Source organism: Pristis pectinata, chromosome 27 (assembly GCF_009764475.1).
Source record: "Pristis pectinata isolate sPriPec2 chromosome 27, sPriPec2.1.pri, whole genome shotgun sequence".
In the NCBI taxonomy this organism is placed as follows: domain Eukaryota; kingdom Metazoa; phylum Chordata; class Chondrichthyes; order Rhinopristiformes; family Pristidae; genus Pristis; species Pristis pectinata.
In genome coordinates, this window is record NC_067431.1 from 28,509,678 (window position 1) to 28,537,068 (window position 27,391).

The following is a 27,391-nucleotide window of genomic DNA, read 5'->3' on the forward strand; positions in this document are numbered from 1 at the left end:
TCAGTCAACAGGTTTTTTTATATTTCAAGTTTTTTTTTACAATTTATGTTGAAATAAGTGCAACAAAGATTTAAAAAAAACAAAAGACTAGTTTTGCATCACAATAAAACAACTTAAACCGTGCTCTCTTTTATTTGATCTTCAGGTATATCATTAGAATATTGTTTTATTTGTTCCTCTGAATTTATATGGATTATGTATTGCTTATGAAGATTGGACTCTGTAAAGAAACAAAAGTATATAATTATAATGTAAGTTATCACATGTTTAACAATAATGATAATTTCAGCAGTAAATGAAAATCATAAAAAAAACAAAGATGATAGAAATGTTAAAAAATAATAGAAAACACTGGAAAGAGATGAAGACCTTTTTGTTTTCAATCTGAAATGTTAACTCTGTGTCTCTTCCCACAGATCCCCCTACCTGCTGAGTGTCTCCAGGATTTTGTATTTTTATGACAAGTCCTGCACTCATTTAGGTTTCAACGTTGTGACTTAGCAAATTTAATTCAGTGTTTCTATTATTTATAAGAAGCCTGGTGATAGCAGTACAGGGAAACGTATTCAGCTAGCATTCGTTTATTCAATGAATGGTGAATGGGTAGTGGTAGAAGTAGTAGTCGTACTAGTAAACCGAAGCAACAGCTTCATTTAGACTTGCAAGCTTTAGGTTCAGTGTCTCAAATTGTTCCCACATCTTTCATTCCCTGTGGTGAATTTGTAAGTTATCCTAAGTGCTTCACAACAGCTCATAATACTCTTCCCGGATGCAAGCCAAGTATTTAACTGCATTGTGAGTATGTTTCACAAAACCAACATTAAGTTTTGGTGAAACATTAACTGGTTTTGGACATGTGGAGAATAGGGAAAAAGGATGGGAATCAGCAGCTGAGATATCTCAATGGAAGTATATTGTTGTGACCTGAATTTTTCATTTGAAAATAGAGTGAATTTTCACTTGTTAGGTTGCTTCTGAGATAAAGGTAATTGTAAATAGGAGAATATACTATGAAGCTCTTATAGAAGTTTTTGCTGGTGACTTGGATATGGATTGGGTTATGAATATGCAGGGAATGGAGGGATATGGAACACGTGCAGATAGAAGCAATTAGTTTAATTTGGCATCATGCTTGGCACAGACATCGTGGGCTGAAGGGCCTGATCCTGTGCTGTACTGCTCTATGTTCTAGGCACATGCTTTCCTTCAATAACATTGAGGCTTTTGAAGTTTAACCTTGTCATCACCTATTCACTAAACATTGTGTTGATGTACTACCTTGGTAGTGCCTCATCCTTTGAGTCTTGGTGTTGTTTCTTGGTTCTTAATTTAAAGAGAATATTACATATTTTTAATACTACTTCTGTAGTTTCAAAGATGGGTATTCCAATTTAGAATTGATCAACTGAAGCAGGACAGTCAATCCATTTGTACTTATGGAATAATTCATAAATAATATTGTTCAAAATGCTCCACAGGATATAGTCATCCCCAAATTACCTTGATTATTGTTTTCTGCTCGACCATTTTCTTCATGACTTGACTTATTTGATCTGTTACTATCCCCTGTGGTGTCAGATTCATCCTTTTCTGCAATAAATGGAAAAAAAATTGTAACCGTGGAATCTATAAATGCAATGACAATGTCTTAATGATGTACTGCTCTCCATTTATCCTTCCCAAAGGAAGCCTCATTTGAAGAATGCAAAGATGGGAGGTAAAGCTATATTTGTGTGGAATCTTTGAGCAGGACATAACGGTGCCTGGTGAGGGCAACCATAAATAGAACTCTAATTCAGTAAAGAAGTCATATTTTGGTGCTGAGGGTAGCAGGGAATCTTAAGTGTAAATAAATGTACAAGAAATTAGCTTACGCTTTCTCCACTTTAAATGCTCTTTCCATAATTTTAGCACGAATAATTGGAAGATGATGACCAAACCACAAATCAGGAAAGCCACAAGTATCAGTAATAGGGCTCCATTCTTCTTCATGTGTTGTTTCTCATACTTCCCGTTGTTTTCCACTGTAGGAAATATAAGCAACGTTAATGATAACTTCCCACAAGCAGTTTTTTTGGTCTGGTCTTCACATTGCTAGCAATGAGAGTAACTAATCCAACAGAATATAAAAACAGAAAACTTCAGTCACATTTCTTGGTTGTCTGAAATGTCTGGAATTTCTTGGTTGGTCTGATATGATTTCTGGGGCAGCCATGTGCAGGATTAGGTCATAGCTTATCCATGGTCCTTTTAGAACATCTCAGAAAGCTTAGCCTAGGTTTTATAAGGCAATTCCTAACTTGCCATTCACCCTCTGGCTACCCTCACAGCATTCAATCCTGTCCCTCAAAACCACCTGATCTTGTAATCTACCCAACAAGGCCCAAGGCACAACTCTCCAATCCCTTGACCTTCTGATCTCCACTGGTCTTGTCTCCAACCTTCTGATCTCCCAAAGCCCAAACCTCGTGATCCTTTGAGTACCCCTCCCCCCACCTACACCCTCACCCCCAAAGTTTAGTCCCAGTCACCACCTGATTTAGGAATTGGTTTAGACAAACTTACTGATATTATTGTTTTGACATTTTATTGTGGAAGTTGAGTTCTCATTTTCAATAGATGAAGTATTTTCTTTATTCCAGGTAAATGTAGAATTGAATGTAGTACTTTCTGAAAAATAAATACAGGAACGTAATTAAGTAAAATAATTATTACTTAATGTACACTTGGAACATTATGAAGGTATTGTTCTATAAAAGGAGAGTTCAGGTTATGCTGAATCATGAGAGAAAACAGTTTATAACTTGATTTGAAGTACAAGGTTAAACTCTATCATGCTTTGAATCTTTTGATGTCTTGAATAGTTTTATTATGTGCTTGTGGTTAGAGTTTGTGCTCATTAGTTTGAAATCATTTTTGCTTGAAATCTTTTTCATTAACAAGGGAATGGCAACATAGTGGTTAAGTTATGGGACTACCATCCTGAGACCTTGGTGCAATAGGGGGCTATTTGCCCACTGAGTCATGATAATACAAGAAAATAGGTGAAGGAGTGGGCCACGTGGCACTCAGTTCTGCCCCACCTTTCAATGTGACGATGGCTGAACTGCCCAAGCCTCCTCTTTGCTGGTTCCCCATAGCTCCCAATTCCTGAGTTTTCAAAAAAATTTGTTCTTCCTCTTTAAATATCTCCGGAGATCTAGCCTCCACAAACCTCCAGAGCAGAGAATTTAAGAAATTCACTACTCTTTGTGAGAAGACTCCATGCTGGCTTTTATTCAGTTGTTTCTCCCCATTTTATTCAGTCGTGTCTCCCCATTCTTTCCTTTACTGTTGGAAATTATTTTCTCTCACTAGCTATGCATTTCCCTGCTGAAAGCCCTGATTGACTGTCTCTACTACTGCTACAGATAGCCCTAGGTCATAATCACTTTCTGTCCAAAAAAAAAAGCTCTCTCATGCTTCTATGTCTTTTCTCCTTCACTTTGAACCTGTGACCCCTGCACTATTTATTCATACCCCTCCATGGCAGCTGAGGTAACTTAAGTAATTAAATAAATATGGAATGCAAAGCTAGTGTTATTTATGATGACCCTAAACACTGGACTTTCATTAAAAAAAATCACTGATTCACTAATCTCTTTCAGGGAAACAAATCTGCTGTACTTCCCCAGCTAATGGTCAAGAAAGCATAGACTATTGAACGGTTCCCTTATACAATGAGATGGACTATGACCTCACGATCTACCTTGTTGTGACCTTGCACCTTGTTGCACTGCACTTTCTCTGCAGCTGTGACACTTTACTCTGAACTGTTATTGTTTTTACCTGTACCACATCAATGCACTCTGTACTGACTCAATGTAACTGCACTGTGTAATGAATTGACCTGTACAATTGGTTTGTAAGACAAGCTTTTCACTGTACCTCGGTACAAGTGACAATAATATACCAATACCAATAAAGCTGCCTACAGATCTACAATAATGTGGTTGGCTCTTAATAGTTATTTGAAAAGGCTCATCAAGCCACCTGTTCAGGGGACAATTAGGGATGGATGTCAAATACTAGCCTTTCCAGTATTGTCCAGATTCATGAATGAACTTTTTTTTGCATAATTCATGTTTTATTTTGAATTAAACATAATCTTTGAAGAATGTGTTTGTGTTTTGAATGGTTATCAGGCATTGTTGCTGCAAGTTTATTAGCTGATATTAATAATGCCTATAGATATGCAATGGTGACCAATCACTACACTTATACTGGTGGTCATCAGTGAATAATGAGTACATTCAACATTCAAAATTGATCACTTTTCTGAAACTGATACAACTGTATCCCTAGATACAATTTTCTTAAATATTTTATTGCTAATAGGTATAAGTTGGAATTTTCCCATTTCTGATGATCTAATTGAATACTACTTTTCACCCTAATGCCAAGTCAGAGACATCATAAAAAAAATCACAAAACTGGGAGGGCTGTCCTGCTTTAAGAACTTGCTCTTATAGTTTTCTCATTTTTAGAAATGGTGGAATGTGACTTGTGAACTTGCAGATAGAGGGCACTTGTTAATCTTGCAGCTGCTATCTCAATTGTGTAGTAGCCATAGGAAAGGGGGTCAGTACTGAAAGTGTTCTCTCCATGGGGGCCCATGGTGTGGATTGGGGCAAAATGAATCGGTGAGGGAGGAATTGGGGAAGCAGGTGTTGAGCTGGAACTGCTGTGAACTGCAGTGAAGTGAATTGCATCCCCCATGTTATACAGTGTCCTATTTGCTCCCCATTCTACTGTCTGGTCCTGTGCTGTGACAGGGAAGTAATGCTTACGTACCATTTCTCTTGGTGCTGTTTTCATTTGAATTGAGGGAATTGCTGTCATTTGCTGAAAAAAGTAGAAAAAAAGTATTTAAAAAATATACTTTGGGCATAATAATTATATTTTTAAAAGAAAACATTTCTATTTAGTAATGAACCAACTCACCGATGAACGAGTATACTTTATTCTGGAAGGTGCTTTGTTGAATTTTTGTGAATGGTAACTCCATGCTTGGCGTTGAGCTGAGATTCATTGATGTCTCATTTACTATGGGGGAAACAAAAATCTGGTTGTCAAAATTAATCCAAAAAGAGCAGCTAATGTTTTTAAATGAATAATACTTCTCAGCAACAGTCTTGTATACAAGTTGAAAAGCAAGAAACTGCAGATTCTGGAAATATGAAATAGAAGCAGAAAATACTGCAAACACTTAGTAGGGTCATGCAGCATCTGTGAAGAGAGAATCAGAGTTAACTTGTCACCTTTTATCAGAACTTGAGTAGCATCATTTGTTAGTACTGTTGTTCTGAATACATTATCATTTTGCAATAAACTAACTTATAAATAAATGAGTCTGCTTTATTGAACTTTTGTAAATACTAACTCCATGATGGGTGTTGAACTTGCATTCAATGTTGTGTCATTTTCTACTGGTTGAAAGTTTTTTGAAAAAGAGGCAGCAAATATATTCAACTAAGTAATTCCTCCCTGCAACCATCTTGCATGCAAATTGAAAATTGAGAAACTGTGGACTCTGGAAATAAGATGACCTCAGCACTACTTTCCTGTTCTCTCTTCATCCCCTTTCAACGTTACAGTAAATACAAAAACAGCTCAATCACAGGCACAACCCTCCCCACCACCAAGGACATCTTCAAGAGGCAGTGCTTCAAGAAGGCGACATCCATCACTAAGGACCTTCACCATGCAGGACATGCCCTCTTCTTGTTACTCATCAGGGAGGAGGTACAGGAGTCTGAAGACCCACACTCAATGATTTAGGAACAGCTTCTTCCCCACTGCCATCAGATTTCCGAACATCCATGAACCCACCCCATTACCTCTATTTTGCACTATTTATTTATTTTGTAATTTATAGTAATTTTATGTCTTTGCACTGTACTGCTGCCAAAAAACAATAAATTTCACGACATACAAGTCAGTGATAATAAACCTGATTTTTGATTCTGAAAACAGCCAATTTCCTGATTCTCCACCTACTGGCAAGGTTAAAAATTTCAATTTAGATATGAAAACTTCATTTTGACAGAGACAGAAGCACGATAATTATCTTAGGAATTCTTTAGCAGTGGAAGCAAGTTTTTCACATAAAGGATGGAGGTTATTTGCAACAAGCTGCCAGAGGAGACAGTAGAGGCAGAAACAATGACATTGTTTAAAAGACAATTGGCCAGGTACTTGGATAGGAAAGGAGTACAGGGATACAGGCCTAATGCAGACAAATGGATCAGTGTAGATAGACATCATGGTTGACATAGATAAGTTGGGCTGAAGGATCCATCTCTGCTGTACAGCTCTATGACTCAATTTGAAATGTGACAGCAGTTTCATTATTTTGGGAATATTCTATGGCTCTATGTTCATTCTGCATTTTTATTTATTTAGCATTTTTTCTAAATCAAGACAGCCATCATTTAAAAATCAAACATTTGATATGGGAGATGAAATGTTAATTTTTTTTATTGTCAGTACGGTTGATCCCTTTTCTTATTTCAGTTTAGTTAATGAAGCAGTCAGGATCATCTGTTAGCTGTTACTTTAACTGAACTTTCCATCTGTAATGTAATTCAATCAGCATATCCTTAATTATTAATGAGAAACAAGGGTACAATTTCAAACCATCAGATCTGTTGTTTTAAGATTAAAGTATTAGAGTGCCTTTGTGTGGTAGTGTCATTGAAATGTGATTATTCCCACTATTTTTAACGTAGTAAACATTTTTCTGTCAGGAAAAAGTGTGAACCACCAAGGAAATTGCATGCACCCAGCCCCCAGTGGCCAGTTATACAGTAGGCAATGAAAATTCAAAATACTGCAAATGTTGGAAATCTGAAACGAAAACAGAAAATGCTTGAAGAACTTAGCAGGTCAGGCAGTATCTGGAAAGAGGAACAGTCAACATTATGGGTCTGTGAACCTTTGTCAGAACTTTCCACAGTTGCTGACTGAGCTGAGTTTTTCCAGCATTTTCAGTTGTCCACCAAACCAAGTAGGCGATGGGTGATACACCCATTAAGACAAATGGAAGGGAACAAGAAAAAGGTAGAAAGAATAATGAAAGTATGTGGCATTAAAAAGACAATGGCAACACAGATTTGGAAATGACAGTGCAGAAAGTGGAGAATAGGACTGAATATTTGTCAATTTGGAGTACTGTCCAAGAATATTGAAATTAGGGTATTGTTGATAACTATCATAATTATCTCAACCTCATGGTTTCCAAAATCCAAGGCCATAAACCTCCATACCGCCTCACCTCCACCTCATCCCATAGTCCCATTCTGCCACCATTGCTTCCCTACTCTCTCCCCTCTCAAACCATTCATTACTGCACTGGTATTCTGGTTTTCTGCCCCTGAACATACATTAGTCTGCTAGTTCTTCTCCCCTCCCCTGCACACCCCTCCAATCTGCTGGGTTTCCTGGCCCAGTTCTCTATATAGCTGATTGTACCTTTAACTGAAATCAGTGTGTCTTGTTTCCGTTTATGGCATAGAATTTGTTCAGTTTTGATCTCGTCATTCTTTTGAATCCTGTTCAAAAAGCAGCTTTTACCATTAGCAGAACAGGATTCAGTGCCAGTCAATTTATTTTAGTTGTGCTTTTCTAAAGGAAATTAGTGTAGTATTAATTTCTGTCCTGTAAAGTAGAAGTTTCTGATGCTATCTCTACTGCTTAAGATAAAATTGTTATGGTCTATTTAGTAAGAAATAGGAGCAACAGTAAGCCAGATAACCCACGGAGTCTGTTTTCTGGGAATGGAAGAGAGGGAAATGGAAAACTGGTTGAGGATTTGAATTGGGCCAATTACTGTCACTAATAATGCTTTGCAAAGCCGGCAGGAAATGCTTGTTTTACAGTAATACTGTATCAACACATTCATGACAAATCCTCACAGACAGAACTAATACTGAAGAAAAACTGGTGAAAAGTTCACTTTGCCCAAATCAGGATTCTTTCTTATGATTCTTTTGTTTGATTGTTTTCAAAAGGGAGAGATCAGTGTTTTCTTTGGTAGCATTTTAATGTTATAGAAGTGCAGAGGATGAGAGATGTGCAGGTTGTCTCCTTCCTTCAACAACAACCACCACCGGACCAGGGATGACAAGGGTAGAAGGTTTATAAGAACAATATCATCTACGGGTTACATAGTTACATAGAACATGGAACTAAAATAGTTACATAGAACAGTACAGCTTAGGATCAGGCCCTCTGACACATGGTGTTTGTGCTGACCATTATGTCAATCGAAACTAGTCCCATCTGTCTGCATGTGGTCCATATCCCTCCATTCCCTGCCTGTTCATGTGCCTGTCTAACTGCCTCTTAAACGTTCCCATCGTATCTGTTTCCACCATTTCCCCTGGCAGCGCATTACGGGCTCCCAACTCTCTGTGTGTAAAATAAAAATTTGCCTTGTAAATCTTCTTTAAACTTTCCCCCTTTCACCTTAAAGCTATGCGCCCTATTATTTTTGACATTTCCATCCTAAGATAAAGACTAACTATCTATCCTATCTATGCCCTCATAATTTTATGTGCTTCTATCAGGTCACCCCTCAGCTTCTAATGCTCCAGAGAAGGCAATACAAATTTGTCCAACCTCCAATCCAGTCATTGTTTTAACATGGATTGAAGACTGATTTGAAGACTAGGAGACAGAGTTGCAATAAATGGACCTTTTTCAACTTTTAGTCCTCAATTATTTACTCTTCATATTGGTGACTTGGAGGAGGGGGCTGGGTGTGAGAGATCCAAGATTACTGATGACCCAAGGATAGATGGGAGGGCAGGCTGTTTTGAGAGTATTTGGACTCTGCAACAGGATGTAGGTAGATTGAATGAGTGGGCACAAACTTGGCAAATAGAGTATAATTTAGAAAAATGTGAAGTCATGCACTTTGGTTGGAGGATTCAAAAGGCAGACTATTAGTGGAATACTGAGAGATTGGAGTATGGAGGGATCTGGTGTTCTTGTTCATGAAACACAAAAGTTAACATACAGGTGCAGCAAGTAATTAAGTCAAATATCATATTGGCTTTTATTGCATGGAGGTTGGAGTTTAAAAATACAGAAGTACCATTACAATCGTATGGGGTGATTGCGAGGCCACACCTGGAGAACTGTGTACAGTTTTGGTCCCCTTGTTTAAGAAAGGATACACTGGTATCAAAGGCAGTTCAGAAGAAATTCACTAGGCTAATTCCTATTGAAACATGTAAGATCCAAATGGGACATGAGAAGCTGAGGCCTGCATAGAGCAGCCATGATCATAGTAAATGGTGGGATAGGTTTGAAAGGCCTGATGGCCTACTCCTGCTCCTATGTTCTTTTGTTACTGTATATTCATGACAAGGTAGAAGTTGAGATGTTTCCACTAATGAAAAAGTCTCAAATGAGGGGACAGAGTTACAAGAAAAGGGAACAGTCATTTAAAACTGAATTGCTTAAACAATTCTTTTCACAGAGGTGGAATGAAGAGAGTTGAGGAGGCTAGAATTCTGGAGGTATTTAAAGAGGAAGTAGATAAATTTTTGAAAGATGGGGATTGAAGACTATGTGCAACTGGCCCAGGTGAGGAATTGAGCCCTGGGGCAGATCAGCCATGATATTGAATGGTGGAATAGGCTTGATGGGCTAGGTGGCCCATTCCTGGTGCTGTTTTCAATGTACTTTCTTGTGTTAAAGATTTAAACATAAACAAGCTGGGCAATCCAGTGCAGAAGCCTGGGAGTGCTGTTTTTTCAGAGATGTTGGGATTCAAAGAAAATACAAAAATCAGTTATTGCTTGTTAATTCAGATGTTTACTAATTGTTGCATGGCTCTGTTTGAGGGGTAGAGTTATTTTAACCTGCTAGCCATATCCTTCACTCAAACAGGAATTCTAGCCATCCAGTATTCCTATCAAGTGTGGAAAGAACAATTGGTAATGTTTTATAGATATTTCTTGTATGGGAATCCCTAAAAAAATGCTCTTTATGAATTAGTAATGGCTGTATTTAGCTTAAGCTGAACTAATTATCTTTTGTAAGCAGCATAGAATCTTCTGTTGATGCGGGGAAATCATCTGTTAAATTAGAAGAAAATCAATATTTACACATTCTTTGAAATAATTTCAATTTGAATGTGCTATAACTTGTATTGATTCTATTTATTTTACAAGCAACTTGCATATATGTGTATTTTTCAGGATGTGGGTATCACTGGCGAGGCCAGCATTTGTCAGTCATCTCTAATTGCCCTTGAGAAAGGGGCGGTGAGCTATCTTCTTGAACAGCTGCAGTCCTTCTGGTGAAGGCACTTGCACAATGCTATTGAGGAGAGAGTTAGACTCAGTAATGATGAAGGAATGGCAATATATTTCCAAGTAAGAATGATGTGCGACTTAGAGGGATCTGCACATAGCTGTGTTTTTGAAGCCTTTGCCCTTCCTGGTGGTAGAACCTCTGTGATCTCCTCATTGAATCACTGTTGATCTCCTGGCTTTTTAGTAACAATTGAGGGAGGGATGTGGTTATAGATTGTTATAGTATATGCTTTCACAGTGCCTCATGGATCTCCAGTTTTGAACTGTTTTGAGACTATCCCATTCAGTATGATGGTAGTGCCACATAGCCTGATGGAGCCCATCCTTGGTGTGAAGGAAGACAAGACTTTGTCTCTATAAGGAATTTGCAGTGGTCAATTTAACCAATGTAGTCATGTTTCAAGTATTGTTCAATATGAAAGGGACCATAAGACACAGGAGCAGAACTAGGCCATTCGATCATGGCTGATTTATTTTTCCCTCTCAACCCCATTCTCTTGCCTTCTCCCTGTAACCTTTGATACCCTTACTAATCAAGAACCTATCAACCTCTGCTTTAAATATATGCCATGACTTGGCCTCCACAGCCATCTGTGGCAATGAATTCCACAGATTCACCACCCACTGGCTAAAGAAATTTCTCCTCATCTTTGTTCTAAAGGGACGTACTTCTATTCTGAGGCTGTGCCCTCTGGTCCTGGACTCTCCCACTACTGGAAACATCCTCTCCACATCCACTCTGTCCAGGGGCCCTTCAATATTTGGTAGATTTCAATGAGATTCCACCCCTATCCTTCTCTACTCCAGTGAATACAGACCCAGAGCCATCAAACACTCCTTATATGTTAACCCTTTCATACCCGGTATCATTATCGTAAACCTCCCCTGGACCCTCTCCAATGCTGGTACATCCTTCCTTGGACATGGGGCTGAAAACTGCTCACAATACTCCAAATGTGGCCTGACCAACACCTTATAAAGCCTCAGCATGATATCCTTGCTTTTATATTCTAATACTCTCAAAATGAATGCTCATATTGCATTTGCCTTCCTTAGCAGCGATTTAACCTGCAAGTTAACCTTTAGGGAATCCTGCACTAGGACTGCCAACTCCCTTTGCACCTCCAATTTCTGAATTCACTCCCTGTTTAGAAAATAGTCTATGCCTTTATTCTTTCTACCGTTCTGCCAATCTGTCCAAGACCTTCTGGAGACTCCCTGCCTCCTCAACACTACCTTCCCCTCCATCTATTTTTGAATCATCCACAAACTTGGCCACAAAGCCCTCAATTCTGCCATCCAGATCATTAACATATAATGTGAAAAGTAGCAGACCCAACACTGACCCCTGCAGAACACCACTAGTCACCAGCAGCCAACCAGAAAAGGCCCCCTTTATTCCCACTCTTTGCCACCTGCCAGTCAGCCAATCTTCTATCCACGCTATTACCTTTCCTGTAATACCATGGGCTCCTATCTAGTTTAGCAGCCTCGTGCAGCTTTTGAAAGAGCACCAATTCATCAACTGAGGGAGGATGGTAATCAGGAGATATTTTCCTGGCATTTATTTGACCTGATGACATAAGATTTCATGGAGTATGGAGTCAATGTTGAGAACTCCTAGGACTTCTCCCTCCTGTCCATATAAAACTGTACTGTCACTTCTATTGTGCCTAACCTGTCGGTGGGACAGGGTCTACTCAGGCAGGCATATTCTCTGTAAGATATGATTCTGTGAGGATGACAATGTCAGGATTTATATGACACACTTGTTATTTTAGCAGTTTCTGGGTATGATTTTTGTCATGCATTAATTGCTATCAATAAGTTGCCTTGTTAAAGGCTGTACTATTAGGACTATTGTCAACTCTTACATCAACAAGTATAATTTTATATAATGAACCATATTTAATTTTGTGATCGTATTGAACAGTTGAGGACTTGCTTGTATTCCTGTGAAATACCCATACAACAATGCTCCCTTTATATAAAAAGCCACTTTAACATTTCATTAGAGTTAACTGATTCGTCTGCTGTGTTTGGTGTAATTGATGTATTTAAAAAAAACGGAAAATCTCGGTTCATTAATTGCCTTTTCTAATTGTTAACTCTTGCAAACAGAATCTCAGCCCTTATATATTCACGCCTTAGAAGTGTAAAGAACTAGGATTGGTTGAAGATTTTATTTAGAAGGAAACCAGCAGAAGTTTTAGAATTGGCAAATTCAGTATAGGGCATTAATGAAGTATGTACACAGTGAAACTATTTAAAGATATTACTGCCTAAAATTGGCAGGGTAAATACATTGTATGTATTTAACTGCCCAAAGTAATTGAAATTTTTACACAATAAAATTATTTATGGTACAGAAGGAGGGCATTCAGCCTATGATCAGTGCTGGTGAATTTGAGCTGGATAAGCTTTACATCACATATGCCATGTACTTGAGCAGCAATTCCTTGTAATCCATTCTCCTTTTTGCATTCCCCTTGATGAATGCACAATTGTTGTTTGCCTCATCCACTCAGCAGTACTGAATTCAATATTTTTATTGCTTAGTTTCTCTCAATTGAATTCATAAGTGTCCATCTTGTGCTTAAAGCCCTTAAATGTGACATCTTCCAAAATAAAAGTGTCCCATTGAAATCGAGTCCCATGGTAATGGCAAATAGTGAGCACCATATATAAAAATATTTACATTTGGTTTTATGAGCTTCTTGGGTGTAAACCTCCTCCATGTCTGAGGCAGGTTGCTAACTATCAACTGTTGGTTCTAGGATGGTTGTAATCATATCTGATCATTAAAACAAAATGAGTTCAAAGCTGAAGCAATCTGAATAAAGATAAAGGAGTATTTTTAAAAATCAAGCAGAGGCTTATTCACATTGCATTAATGAATTAGCATGCTGCTATGTAAATGTAGACTGGAGTTTGATTTCTGCAATTGTACAATCCGACTTTGGGATTAAACCAAGTGGGATAATGAGCAGTTGATTAACAGAAAGAAAATTAGCTGACAGATCCATACATTCCATCCTGGAACGTGTCCCATTGGTACCTTGGGAACATCAGTAGTGTGAAGGCAGTGGCCTTTCATGGATGATCTGTAACTCATTAATCAGTAGGAAGACCATAAGATTTTGGATAAAAGATACAAAATTGACTTTTTTTAAAACTTAAAAACCACCAGTATCTTTCCTAGAAGTTATACTTGACTGCGAGCAGAAAATCCAGGTTTTTCCTTTACTCTAGCATTTGTGATATTGGTTAGCTTATGTTTAGCCACTAGGTGGAGCATTTCAGAAGTGAGAACAAGAACATAACACACAAGAAAGGGGAACAGGAGTAGGTCATGTGGCCCTGAAAGCCGGCTCATTCAATGACGTTATGGTGTCATCTTAATTTTCCTGCCTGGTCCCCATTATCGTCCAGTTAAAAAAATTATCTTGGGCTTGAATATGTTCAATGATTCAGCCTCCACAACTCATAGTCATAAAGTCATACAGTATGGAAACAGGCCCAACTGGTCCATGCAGACCAAGATTCCCATTAAGCTAGTCCCATTTGCCCACATTTGGTCCATATCCCTCTAAACCTTTTCTATCCATGTACCTGGGAGGGAGGGACTGACTGCCGATCTCTGTGTCTATGGATGAAGAACAATAGCTATGATTGTCACTATAAATCCATGTATGGATTTCTGGAGCAATCTATGGAGTCCACTGTGTCATTAACCTGTACTGGAAGGCAGGTACTTCTGTGGGCGGCCACGTATCAAATGCCCTCGGTGTGGCAGATACTTCAGAACAAAGCAATGGAGATCATCAGTGACTGAGGTGTCGTATGGGTTCCATTGTGGAACATGTGGATTTCGTAAATTCTCTCTACATTCTCTCTACAATCTACTGTGGTTTTCAAAAGCCTTTGCTCATCGTCCTACCTTATGACTTGCTGAACTGAATATTGAGAACTATTCCTAGACTTGGGGTTTGGGAATTTGCCACACACACACTTTGAGTTTATTTTTGGGGTCAATGTTTAATATCTAACGTTTTTATTTCTCTTATTATTACAAGTAGTTATTAATAAATTGATTCTAACATTTATACATGGCTCGCTGTGTTTCTATTGTTGCTGGTACTTAACAGTTACATTTGTGATTTTCCAGTCTGCAGGAAATATTCACAGAATATGAAAACTTTGGAAGATCACAACCAATACATCTAGTATCTCTGCAGCTACTTTTTTAAGACCCTAGGATACAGCCTATCACATCTGGGGTTTTGTCAATCATTAGATCCAATAGTTTGGCTAGTACTTTGTTTCTAGTGATCTAGCGATGATTGCTTTAAGTTCCTTCCTGTCTTCCCCCTCTGCCCTTGATTGTTTACTATAATCATAGTTTTTAGTGTCTTTTACCATGAAGACAGATGGAAAATACTTGTTTGAAGTCTTGGCTATTCCCTTTTTTCCCATTATTAATTCCCCAGTGTCATCTTCTGAGGCACTAATGTTTACTTCAACTACTTTAGTTTTTATTATATATTCTTATATTCCTTGTGTTTATTCCTATTATTAATTTTCTCTTTTATTATTTTGTTTTGTTGATTTCTAAAAAGTTGCCAATCTTTTGTCCAACTTTCACAACATTTAGAAGCCTTTTCTTTCAATTTGATACCTTCCTTGGCTTCCTTAGTTTGCCCTGGATTGATCATATTTCTCAAAGTGTCTTTATTTCTCAGTGGAATATATCTTTGTTGAGAAATATAAAATAATGCATTAAATGAGCATTTATCTATTCTACGATCCTTTAATCTATTTTCCCCAGTCAACTTCAGGCAACTGTGGCTTCAAATCTTTGCTATTGTCTTTATGGTATTGAGGGCTTAGGAAATATCATACATATAGTTCTAAGGGGTACAATTAACCCAGTTTACAGATGATCCAGGAAGTTATCTCATATTTGAATTTAATAAACGATTTTTATGCATCCTTTACTGAATGTGTGGAGTTTTTGTAAATCTTACATAAGGTTTTTCAAGGGTCTCAATGAAGGGTAGTAGATTGTCTTGAAGTTTTCCTTGAATCACTCTGGTAATCTACATCTTTGAGCCATTAAGCTCAGTGTGGGCTATGCACTTTAAAGCGGATGTGCAGCTATGTACCTTCAAACCGCACCCACGTTGCCAGGATGGATGAGAGTGTATGTAGTTCGGTTACATTGATGGTAGATGAAGAACTGAGATTGAAACCAAAACTCACCATTTGCAGTTTGTGTGTACGATTCAGTTGGTTCCATGAAATTGTCTGTTGCAAACAAAATATTAATTATTTACCCAATAAAATTTAAATTAAAAAATATTAAACCTTATATTATTAAGCCTTCATTATTAAATCTTAAATATTTGTCATAAGTGACAGCTACTTGTTTGTATTCATTGTAGGTCTCTTTAACATTTGAAAACATGTCTCTCTGTCAAAGTGCCTAAGCATTTATGATGATGAAAATTTTACTCACAATTGTTATCAAATCTGAGGGTTGCTGTAAGAGTCCTGTTCATTAATGCTTCATGTCGAACCACACAGTCAATTCTGAAATTCTTGTTATGAGCTTTGATTTTCAATTTACTGATTGTTGTAAACTTTGCACCCTTATTTTCTAGTTTATATTTTGTGTGTCCTGTGTTAAAGAGAAGATTTGTTGGATGAAATTTAGTAAAAGAACAGAGCAATAAGTTGTTCACATACTGAAATGGTAGTTAGCTAATATGACACTGTTCACAAGCTATTGATAAGCAATCCTTGTATTGGACCTATAGTATCTTCCACCCTACCCCTGGTGTAATGTTCTTTATTTTGACTCTTTCTATTGTCAATGAGAATTTGTGTCTTATATTAGTTGAAAATTAAAACTGAATGTTTTTAACCTAGCAGAAAATGTCCATCACAGTGAAGATTTCTTTGAAATTATGTAAAACAGTTTTATTTTAACAATTAAGATTGGTATACCAGTCTTAGTTTGGTAGTGAGCACCCCTTCTGGAGACAGGAAAGGGTCAATTCAAACCTGTTCAAGAGACTTTAGTAAATAATCTAGTTTGACACTGCAATGCAGTATTGAGGGAGTGCTACATAGTCAGATGGATGTACAAAAACTACTTGAAGAAATATTGTGATATCTTGGCCATTACTGGTCCCTCCACCAATATCAAAGTTGAATATCTGGTCATTATTTAATTACTGCTTGTAGAACGAAATCTTGTATGAATTGGATGCTGGAAGCCAGAAACAGGTCTTTGATATAGTGAAGGGGATTGTGCATATGTAGAAACTGTTTCCAATTTTTAGCAAGCCTCCTTACAGATGCTGAGTGCCTCAAGTAGTTCACTTTTTTTTGGTATTTCAGCTTTCCCACATTTTTCAGTTTTTTAAAAAATTTCACTTAGTTTGAGGATTTATCAGCCAAAAAAGGACTATCCCCTTTGTGAGTAGGACGCAACATTTAGTTGTGATGGAATCTCTCACAACATTGCAGTTCTAATGCAAAGATGTTAGAGTTAATATAAATGGAGAACATGCAAAACAACAGCATATCATAAAGGGATTCAAATCCCAATTGCTTAAAAATTTCTCACCGTGCAACTCCAGTCTATTGTTGAGGAGCCAGGTTACTTGAGGCTTTGGCTTACTTCCGGTGGTGATACAACTGACCACCTTCTTTTTCAATGAATGTTCCGTGATGTTCAGTATAGGGGTTGATGGTGGAGCTGGAAGATACAAAAATGTGCATATTGTTTCGAAAAGCTTCCGTGAAAATTAAATGTTACACAAAATGATGTATACAAAAATGAATTTATTCCTTAGCACGGATTTTAATTTTGTCAATCAATAATTAAACATGTAATAACTTTTTTATCTTACAAGTATACATACCTAAAACAGTGAGGTGCACTTGTTTGCTTACTATTTTGTGATCATAAAATAAGCAGCAATACATGCCGTCATCATCCACTGTGGTATTGTGTAGCGTGATGATTAACTGTGAGGTTGAGTAATTAACTAATTTGTATCTACGATCCTTTAGTGCTGTTGGAAAAAGAAATTTCTTAATTATAATCTTTATAATATACAGTCGTTTGTTAACTGTGAATAAACTTCTTTTAAAAACTTCTAATTTTATTTATACATCACGGTAACAGGTCCTTCCGGCCCAATGAGCCCACACTGCCCAATTACACCCATGTTATCCTACTAACACGTACACCTTTGGATAAGAATGACATGCTTCCAATTAAAGATGAAACTTAAACCTTTTAAAATTGTAGAATTTTTTCTCTCAGAATATTTTATTGGTTTGATTTTTCTTTTTTCTTGCCCTTTTCCCTGACCCTTACACACACACAGGATGCACTAATAGAAATGGAAAGTGGTACTGCAGATATGGTGTTTGATTTGCTTCAAATATTATTAAGAATATTGCAAAAAAATTCAAATAATATTAACATTTAAGTCTGATATGCTTTTCTGTGATGGTGCTTTCACAATAAAAAAAGTACCCACGATGTTGATTAGGATGTGGATTACCAAGGTAAACTCAAGTCCTCATTGTAAACCTTACACAATTCATAATTCACTGACTGATGGAAATGGGAAACATTCAGAGATCAAGAGAATAGTGTAGGTCTAACTTTAAATGGGTGTTGATTTACTAAATTATCTATTTTAATGTAAGTATTTTTTTAAAGAATAACATTGTTTAACAATTTAAGCTATTAGAAATAAGTTGTGGAATTGCAGAAGTGGATGCACCAGAAACAAATGAAAATAGAAAAAGAAATGGTGAGTACAGGGAGAAAATTAAAGCAAATCACTATTTTGTAACTATCTAGATCAAGTTTAACTCTTGTAATTTCATGGCTAGGTAAAATGCAAGAAGACATTTTACAGTTTGTTGGACGTGAAGAGCTTAAACAAGCAGGCAGTGCATTCACTGTCCACTTGCAATGTCTGTAAGCTATTGTCCTGGGTCCAACACCCCAATAATCCAATGTAACTTGATAAACACTTCCATATCTCCTTAAAACCTATTTCACTCATCAAGCTTTTGATCCTAGTATCCACGTATATGAAGCAGTGTTGGATTATATCTCATTCCTCTTCTGTAAAGCCCCTTGGGATGCCTTTCTTCATTAAAGGCACTACATACAATTGTGTACATGTGAAGCAAATATAAGTTGTTTCTTTTGGGGTAATTTGTTTGATTAAATCTGCACAGACTGAGGAGACTGTTTCCAAAAAGTACTTTTATGTCCTTTGTAAGAATAAATTTCCTAATTGATCCCTTCATTATTGTGTTGGAAATTTTACAGTTGCTTGGTGAAAGTAATGTTTCCTTTTAATCTGATCAAAATCTCTCCCAAATTTTAGCACTTCATAATTTCCTTCTCTCACAAGCAAAAGCCCCAACATCAATTTAAAATAAGAGTCTTGGTAATCTCTCTGGGAACTATTGATCCCCTAGTATAACTTCAGTAAGAGGTGAATTGTTCAGAGATCATATGATATGCCACCTCTGATCAACATCATATAGGAGTCATTAGAGACATTTAATACATCTTCTGGAAAATTTGATTTTTTTTATCATATTGTTTTAATTGAATTTGTTAATGGACAAGGATAAACCAGTGGGCATTGTCTATTGAGCTATTAGAAAACATTTGGTAAGTACCTCACAATAGCTACTGTACAAGATAGAATTCTAGAGAAGTTCGCTCCAATAAAGCCTATTATTGCTGTGTCTTTTTTCAAAACTGAAAGACTTTTAGAGGTAAGATTATTAATGAGTATGGACCAAGACAGGTAACTAATCTAAATGAATACTGGAACTGGCTCAAGATCTGAACAATGTACTGTTTTACATTGACTGCAATATTCTTACTTACCTTTGATGTTGTTAAAGTAGAGAAGTTGCTGCTTTGGATTTTTCCATTCAATAAATGATCCTTCACTTTTATTCATTGTACAATTAAAAACTGCTGAATTTCCCTCAAGCACCTTGATGTTCTCCCACTTCAGGCTGTGTGTGCTTGCTGGAAGTATAAAAAAAGGTGTATGAACATTGTCAAACCAGCAAAATTCAGTTGCATGCATCACAATGTGTGCCACTTTATTGTTGTTAGTGTTCAGCCTCTCCCTCCTTTGGTTCACAATAATATGTTTTGACTAAGTGCATAACCTTTGGTGGTGAAACCAATTTTGATATACAAGATAGTAATTAGACTAAATATATGGAGAAAGTGACTTTTTGGCCTTTGTATCTTTGCACTCACTAAAGAACTGTTGGAAGTCATTTACCTTAATAACCATATTCCATCCAGAGCTGAGGTTGATGTTATATATGATTTCATGACTAATCCAGAATCCATTCAGTAACTGAATACTTCAAAGCTACATTCGTGAAGCAAGACTCCCTGATCTAAATTTCCTTCAACTCTGAGAAAAGACATTATTAACCTATTATCTGTCTAATCTTCTGTGTATCCCTGTATGTTTATTATAGTAGCTACTAAAGTACATGAGAATTTCCCTTTGTATCTCATATTATCCTGGAATCATGCCTCTGAGTAAATGTGCATCAAAATTAGCCATTCATTGCATTATGAAAACTTGTAAAATTGCCTCACCATTTTATTCCGTACAGAGCTGAGGTAGTTCTGTAATGGTTTGTTGCCTATCATAGTGAGTTTTTGTCACTTAATAATTTCCAAAGATATCCCGCTTTTCTGTTAGTGTTACTGAAGGCTGTGGAGGTACTGTATCATAGAACATAGAACAGTACAGCACAGTATGGGCCCTTCGGCCCACAATGTGGTACCGACCTATATAAACCTACTCTGATCAATCTAACCCTTCCCTCCTACACAGCCCATAACCCTCCATTTTTCTTACATCCATGTGCCTATCTAAGACTCTTTTAAATGTCACGATTGTATCAGCCTCTACCACTACCCCAGGCAGTGCGTTCCAGGCACCCACCACTCTCTGTGTGTGAAAAAACCTACCTCTGTCATCTCTCCTAAACTTTTCTCCTCACCTTAAACTGATGCCCACTGATATTGGCCGTTGCTGCCCTGGGGAAAGGTGCTGGCTGTCCACTCCATCTATGATCCTCATAACCTTATACACCTCTATCAAGTCGTTTCTCATCCTGCATTGCTCCAAAGAGAAAAGCCCTAGCTCGTTCAACTTTTTCTCATAAGACATGTTCTCTAATCCAGGCAGCATGCTAGTAAATCTCCTCTGCACCCTATTTAAAGCGTCCACATCCTTCCTATAATGAAGCGATCAGAACTGAACACAATACTCTAAGTGTGGTCTAACCAAAGTCTTACAGAGGTGCAACATTACCTTCCAGCTCTTGAGCTCATCCCCTGACTAATGAAGTCCAGCGAACCATAAGCTGCCTTAACCACCCTATGAAGTTGCACGGCAACTTTGAGAGATCTATGGACTTGGACCCCAAGATTCCTCTGTTCCTGCACACTGCTGAGAATAGCAGTGAAATAGGAAGAATGGCAAGAATATCATTAGGATAACTGCAGTTGTTCTGAAATCAGCTCCCCCTATTGCTAAAGGTTTCTGTAATTCTAGATGAGTTTTTTTTCTAAAATTTTTTTTCTAACCTTTTCAAAATCTATTGAAAAATGCTCTCTGAAACCAATAATTTTTGCTGTATGCAGTTCCACAATTGCCTCACATTGACCATTTTGATAATATCTTAATATCTTTGACTGCACAAATCTAAGGTAAAAAGCAGCTGCATCCTTCTTCAAAGCATCAATAAGCTTGACAAATTTATGTAAGTTATGAGATAGCTGTATTTAACTATATCAGTCTCTGAGAGGCTATTTCCTCCAGCTGTTGAATCTGGACCTAGAGGGCATAGCCTTTGGATAATGTGTTGGCCATTTAGAACTGAGACAAGGAGAAATGCAGTGAATTATTTCCCTCCCAGGGCTTTGGATCCTCAGTTATTGAGTATATTCAAGGCTGAGGATGTTAGATTTTTGGACAGTAAAGGAGTTGGAGAACGTGAGGATTGGACTTGAGGCACAGGATCAAGCATCTTTTTGAATGGCAGGGCTGGCCCATGGGCCACTCACAGATATTTCTTGTGTTCCTATGTATTGGTTGTATCTACAAACCGTGCTAGAAGAATCAAGATTCTCCAATGGTTACTTGGGAATTCCAAATCTGGGCTTTCCCAAGTTTATATGGGGAACCAAATTCACAGAAAATTGCAGAAGTTCAATTTTGACAAAGTACAACTTTTGCAATGTGATGAGAGGAAATGAAAATTGAGAGAGAGTTTTATAGTATTATGAATGTTGGGTGTAGATCATATGTGGAAAAATTTTAATGTGACCAGTGTGCAAACTGTGACCCCCTTAGACAGCAGAACCATAAAGAGGCATGGAAGAAGAAATGTAACATTCAGTGCTTGGATATTTTCTGAAAAAAAGGTTGCTGTATTGTATGCTTCCTTCCCCTACCCCACTCACCAGACTATGTGACCACAGTGGTCTTTCTGGTGTGAAGGAAACTACAAAAAGGCATGATTCATTAAAAAGCCCCTTATGGAAAATTCTTTACATGTTCGCCTAAGTGAACCTATGTTGCCTTTAATCTTATTATTCACATTTCTGTTTTTAACACATGTGATGATTCACTGTTGGCTAAGTGTCTAAGACGAGTGCAGCATATAAATGACACCAAGTAAACCACAAACATTACAGTGTCTTTAGATAGTGGAACAGTGGGGTCTTTGTTGAAATTAACTCAAATTATATATTTCCAAAGATTCAACTGAAGGTATTTTTTGTTGCTTTGCTATAATATCAGTGTTTTAAATAAGGAAAAAAAAGCTCTTATGAAACCCAGGTGCATTTCTGTATGAAAGATGGAAACATTTACCACTGATTTCAAATACTGTACTTGCTCTTAGAGAAACAACCTGGTCAAAGGAATAATATGCCAAAGTAAATGTTTTCATTTTACACATTTTATACATTACATATTTTACATTGTTCTAAACAGAAAAAAAGCATTTATCAACAATGTTGATGATAGTGTTGCCTTTTTATAGTCATGTGACACAAAAGGTGTGAAGAATTCTTTTGATCCAATATAATAAATTCATTTGTCCTGAACAGATGTATGGACAAATATTGTTCCAATGATGTAAAAATATGTTCTTGCTGATTTCCTCTCAGGTAGGTAAGAATATAGTAAGACTATAAAATTGCTTATTTTCAGTATTTTCATAATTTTGAAGGAAATATGAAGGAAATCTCCAAAAACATGCTTAAGCTGACTGAAGCAATGTTATCCTAATATTTTTAATAGCTGCTGGAGAAATCCTTTGAACAACTTGACATTCAAATCTATCTGCCTTGGTTAGAATAAACTCTTGATGTCTCCTGCCTACAAGATAAACCCTCATCATAATAAACCCTCAACATAATCTAATCCTGAAAAGAGGAGAATCTGAATTTATTGATTTTTTTTTTACAAGTGTTTTAAATTATTTTGGCCCACTGCATAAACCAGGTACAAATAGAGCTATGTAACATTTCTGTTAGTTTCCCATACCATTTTATAGTAAAAGTTTGAAATTTGATAATGCACTAAATATATAGTTCTAAAGCAATTAACATTTGTTACATTGTTTTCTTCAAGATAGACCTCAATTTAAATGATAAAAACTAAATACTTAGGTGAGGTCTGCCTAATAAAAATGTGTGTAATCGTATCTCCTGCTTTGTACACCAATGAGATTGACGACATCATCAAGTACCTAAATGAAGTGACCAATATCTAGCAGGGCAACATTGATGCTTGTCATCCAGCCCATCTTTTTTTTCCCCTGATATACTACCATTTATTTTACTCCTCAGCCAAAGTTGAATGCCATTCCTTTAGCATTTCAGTCAGACAGTATTGCATAATTAAACTGTAATTTGAAAATGGATTTCAACTTTAGAAAACAGTTTTCCTTTCTACCACATTCGACATTTTAGGAACAGCTTCTTCCCCTCTGCCATCAGATTTCTGAACGGTCTATGAACACTACCTCGCTATTCCTATTTAGCACTATTTATTTTTGTAACTTGTAGTAATTTTTATGTCTTGCACTGTACTGATGCTGCAAGACATAAAATTTCACATCATATGTTAGTGATAATAAATCTGATTCTGACTACCCCTCTGTGTCTACCATGGATCTGTAAATAGCATTCTCCTTTGAATATGAATGTCATGCAGTCTGGGCTGATACCCCAGTCTGGTCACGGGAAAGTGCTGCTCTGTCTTTTCTCTCAGATAAGGCCGCCTTGGTTCAACATCTTATCTATTTTCTAAAGAGAAAGTAAAAATCCCAAGACATCACAGGAAGAAGACAAGGGGAATTCTCTCAGGCTTTCTGGGCATTACTTATCTTTCCATCAACATTCTTAAAAACGTGTTTGGTTCTCCCACTGTCAAATTTGCTGCTCCTTTTCCTGTTTTGCAAATAATGCTTAAACTTAAAAGATATTTCATAGTCTGCAAAGCAGATTGGGATACCTAAGGATGTTGGTGCTATTATATTGAGGTAAAGTTTCACAGTCAGTGGGTGATCAAGTGATTGTAGTTTAAGTGAAAGCTTCGTCTGTCATTCATGCATGCCAAAATTCATTAGGCATTACCATGTTGTAATCAAGAATAGAAATCAATTTAATCTTACCAACTAAGGGAGTTGACCCAATTATAACATTCAAACACAAAATTGATTGAAACTGATGGCTCCTTACTGAGTGGATTCTAATAACACACAGGAGGAAAAAAACTAAATGAGGAATCATGAAATACTCAACTGTTTAAACATATTGGCTGAACTCCTATCATATTGCTTCTGTGGTGTGGCTAGCTGAAAGACTGAGTTGGGGTAAGTGTGAGGAGAAAGGTGTTTCTGGATATAAGCCTGAAATGTAGAAGGCCCTGCTTAATGCAGGACTTTCAAAATAGACTATCTTCGCTACAATTTTAAAAGATACACCAAAGGAAGTAAGTGAGGTGAAATATAAAATACTTCTACAATTTGAAAAGCATTGTAAGGTCAAGGATTTTCCCTAATTTCCTTGGCCTGCTGAATTGTTACTAAATTTTCTTTCCATATACAGATATATCCCCTTCAATGAAGACAAACATAATTTGTTTTTTTGAAAATACCATATGGAAAAATTCTCAATGTGGTTAAAAACAATGCCCACCTATTGCTAGCCTTTCATGCTTTTGGAACAAGCTATGAGGGTTGTATATTTAACACATTTCACTTTGGGGCCATTTCCTCAAGCAGTGGATTGGTTTGGGAACCTCATGGAGAAGCCTGTGTTCAAGTATGAGTCCTGAGAGTTGAATGTTATTGAAATCATTTTCCATAGGGCATGATGGTTGCTAAATTTAATCCTGGTCTCATTTGGTACACGTACTAATAAGAGTAAATGTAATTGGAAACTTGAGCTATGGCCGAGTATTCTGTCCTTACTTAAACATATACACACCAATTGGAGCATCCTTTGTTTTGCTAAGGCTCATGTGAGTACAGTAGTGCGGTGGGTATATTACTAAACTGATAAATAAGAAACCTGGATTAATGGTTTGAATTCTACCTCATCAAAACAGCTGGGGGAATGTAGACACATCTGGAAATAAAATTATTGTAAGCTTGCTTCCAAGAAGTTAGATAAAGGTTTCGATTTAAAAACAAAAACACTCAGAAGGTCAAGCAGTATCTATGGAAAGAGAAAGCTAATGTTTCAGGTTGAAGACTTTCGTCAGCTCTTCAGTCTGAAACATGAACTCAGTTTCTTTCTATAGTTGTTGCTTTATCTCTGACTATTTACAGTAGTTCCTATTTTTATTTTAGATTCCAGCATCTGCAGGATTCTTTTTAATTTTCAAAGGTTTTGATTTACCTTGAAGTGCTAAAAAGATTTGAAAAGTTAGTAATGGTAATGGTGATCTTTGAACTACAGATTTGTTGTAAAAAGCCCAAGTGGTTCATTTATCCTCTTTATGGGAAGAAATCTGCTGTCCTTACCTGGTGTGCCCATAATGTGAATCCACTTTCATCACAATGTGATTACCTCCTAACTGCCCTCTGAAATGACCCTGCAAGTCCCTGAGTTTCTGGGCAATCCAGGAGGGGCAACAAACATTGCCTGTGCCAGTGATGCCCACACCCATAAATGGATAATAATAAAAATAAATAAATAAACTACTAGTTAATGATTCAACTCTATACCTTCCCGATGCATTTAGTTCAATTAATGTTTTTAAAAACAACATATTCGTATTTGAACAATTTTACAAGTACTTCATGCATTTCTCTGACAAACATTTTCTCAATGTAGACTGTCATTCAGATAGTTTGATTGTAATTAACCTTGGTGATTAGCCAGTTATGCTAGTGATCTTTTGTCATTTACCATCAGTGACTATAATTGATATGTATATGAAATCAGTAAAATATCAATAATAAGTAGTACTATTTTGGAGAGAAGCTCTTACAGCGCAAAAACTTTCCAACATTGAATTTCAGATGCTTTCATTTTAAAAAGCTTCATGTAAAAGTTATACAAACAGGATGTCAGCCCAAGGCGCCTACAATTCACCCTCTCTAGCCATATTGCTCAGTAGTTTCTCAGTACAGTTAAAAATAAGGTTATTTTAGTTTTACACCCAAAAGTTAAGTAAAGCTTTTGACTTACCTTGAAGTGCTGCAAGGACTAAAAAATACAATATGGAACGAATAGCCATGTTATTCCTGCATGAACTAAACAGTATCTGTCTGGACTCCTTCTGCTTCTGTATTTAGTAAAGTAACAGGACGTGGGTTACCATGACGTCACAACACCATAAGTAGTAAAATGACTTCCACCTAGTTTTAATCTACGTAATGTAGACATTAACTGGAGTAAACATTACAATGTTTTGAATGTACATTGTTTTGAAAAGAATGAGATCTCTTTCATTGCCAATGTTGGAAAAGGTGGCTGCAAATTTTCCCGTGTTATTCAGTGCAATCATGGCATAATTACAACATAAAATATTTGCAGTGTAAAGATTGATGAAATTTGGGTGCAAATTATGTAAATCCAATTTTAACCATTTGCTCAACTTCCTTTTGCGTTGATTTAATGAAATATTCAACACATTCCTATACCCTCATTAGTATCAACCTGCTCCAACAAACACATGGATGTAGTTCCTTGAAGTAGTGGTAGTTCTGAAAAGGCTGTGATTTTATGCTTAAAATCACATTTCTATTGATTTTTATTTGGCCTCGATGAATCCTACACCTCCTACTATATATTTAGTATTTCCTTTCCATTTTCAAGATGAGTTACACAAAGAGTTGAAGATCCTTCATGATTATGTTACCTCAATGATATTTGCCAATGCAAACTACAGTGTCCATTAGGACCTTTTGTGCTCTTGCTTACTAGGTCAGTAAGCTCAGAACTAACAGCAGTGGCTGCTCCGTCAATATAATAGTCATACCATGTGATACACCATGTGGTACACTCCATTTTTAAAGATACACTCATATGCATATACTTCAGAAACTTCAGTAGTACCTGAGGCACCATGCCTTTGGTGCTGCTGAAAAGGATGTTATTCTTTGTTGTAAATGAAACTATGCTGTCCAGGATGAAGGCTTGGTGTGGGGTCAGGGGTTAGGGCAGGCAGTCAGGTTGGAGATATATGGTTTGGTTAGGATCGGTGTTTAGGATCAACCTGAGGTGGAGGAAGCTGGGTTGGATTGGGCTGTCGCTCAAGTCAGGAGCCACATTGGCCAGGTCGTGCATCTGGGAAAGATTTGTGGTCACTGATTAGAACCTCAGGGGATGGGAGATAGGGAAGAGGGGAAACTTAAGCTTAAGTTGCTGTGGGTGAGTTTGCTGTAAAATATTAGCACAAATT

The 27,391-nt window shown here is 37.0% G+C and overlaps 1 protein-coding gene across 1 annotated transcript; it reads right to left on the minus strand.

Annotated features, from left to right (window-relative positions):
* Nucleotides 1-113: 113 nt before the first annotated feature.
* LOC127583650 (cytotoxic and regulatory T-cell molecule) lies at nucleotides 114-26,252 on the minus strand. The gene is made up of 12 exons (XM_052039844.1): nucleotides 26,176-26,252; nucleotides 19,309-19,455; nucleotides 17,300-17,452; nucleotides 17,002-17,133; nucleotides 15,886-16,047; nucleotides 15,630-15,674; nucleotides 4,984-5,085; nucleotides 4,834-4,884; nucleotides 2,566-2,670; nucleotides 1,875-2,024; nucleotides 1,501-1,590; nucleotides 114-220 (listed from the first exon to the last, which is right to left on the minus strand). The coding sequence occupies exons 1-12, from the start codon at nucleotides 26,222-26,224 to the stop codon at nucleotides 114-116; spliced, it is 1,293 nt and encodes a 430-aa protein (XP_051895804.1). The 5' UTR covers nucleotides 26,225-26,252.
* Nucleotides 26,253-27,391: the final 1,139 nt, after the last annotated feature.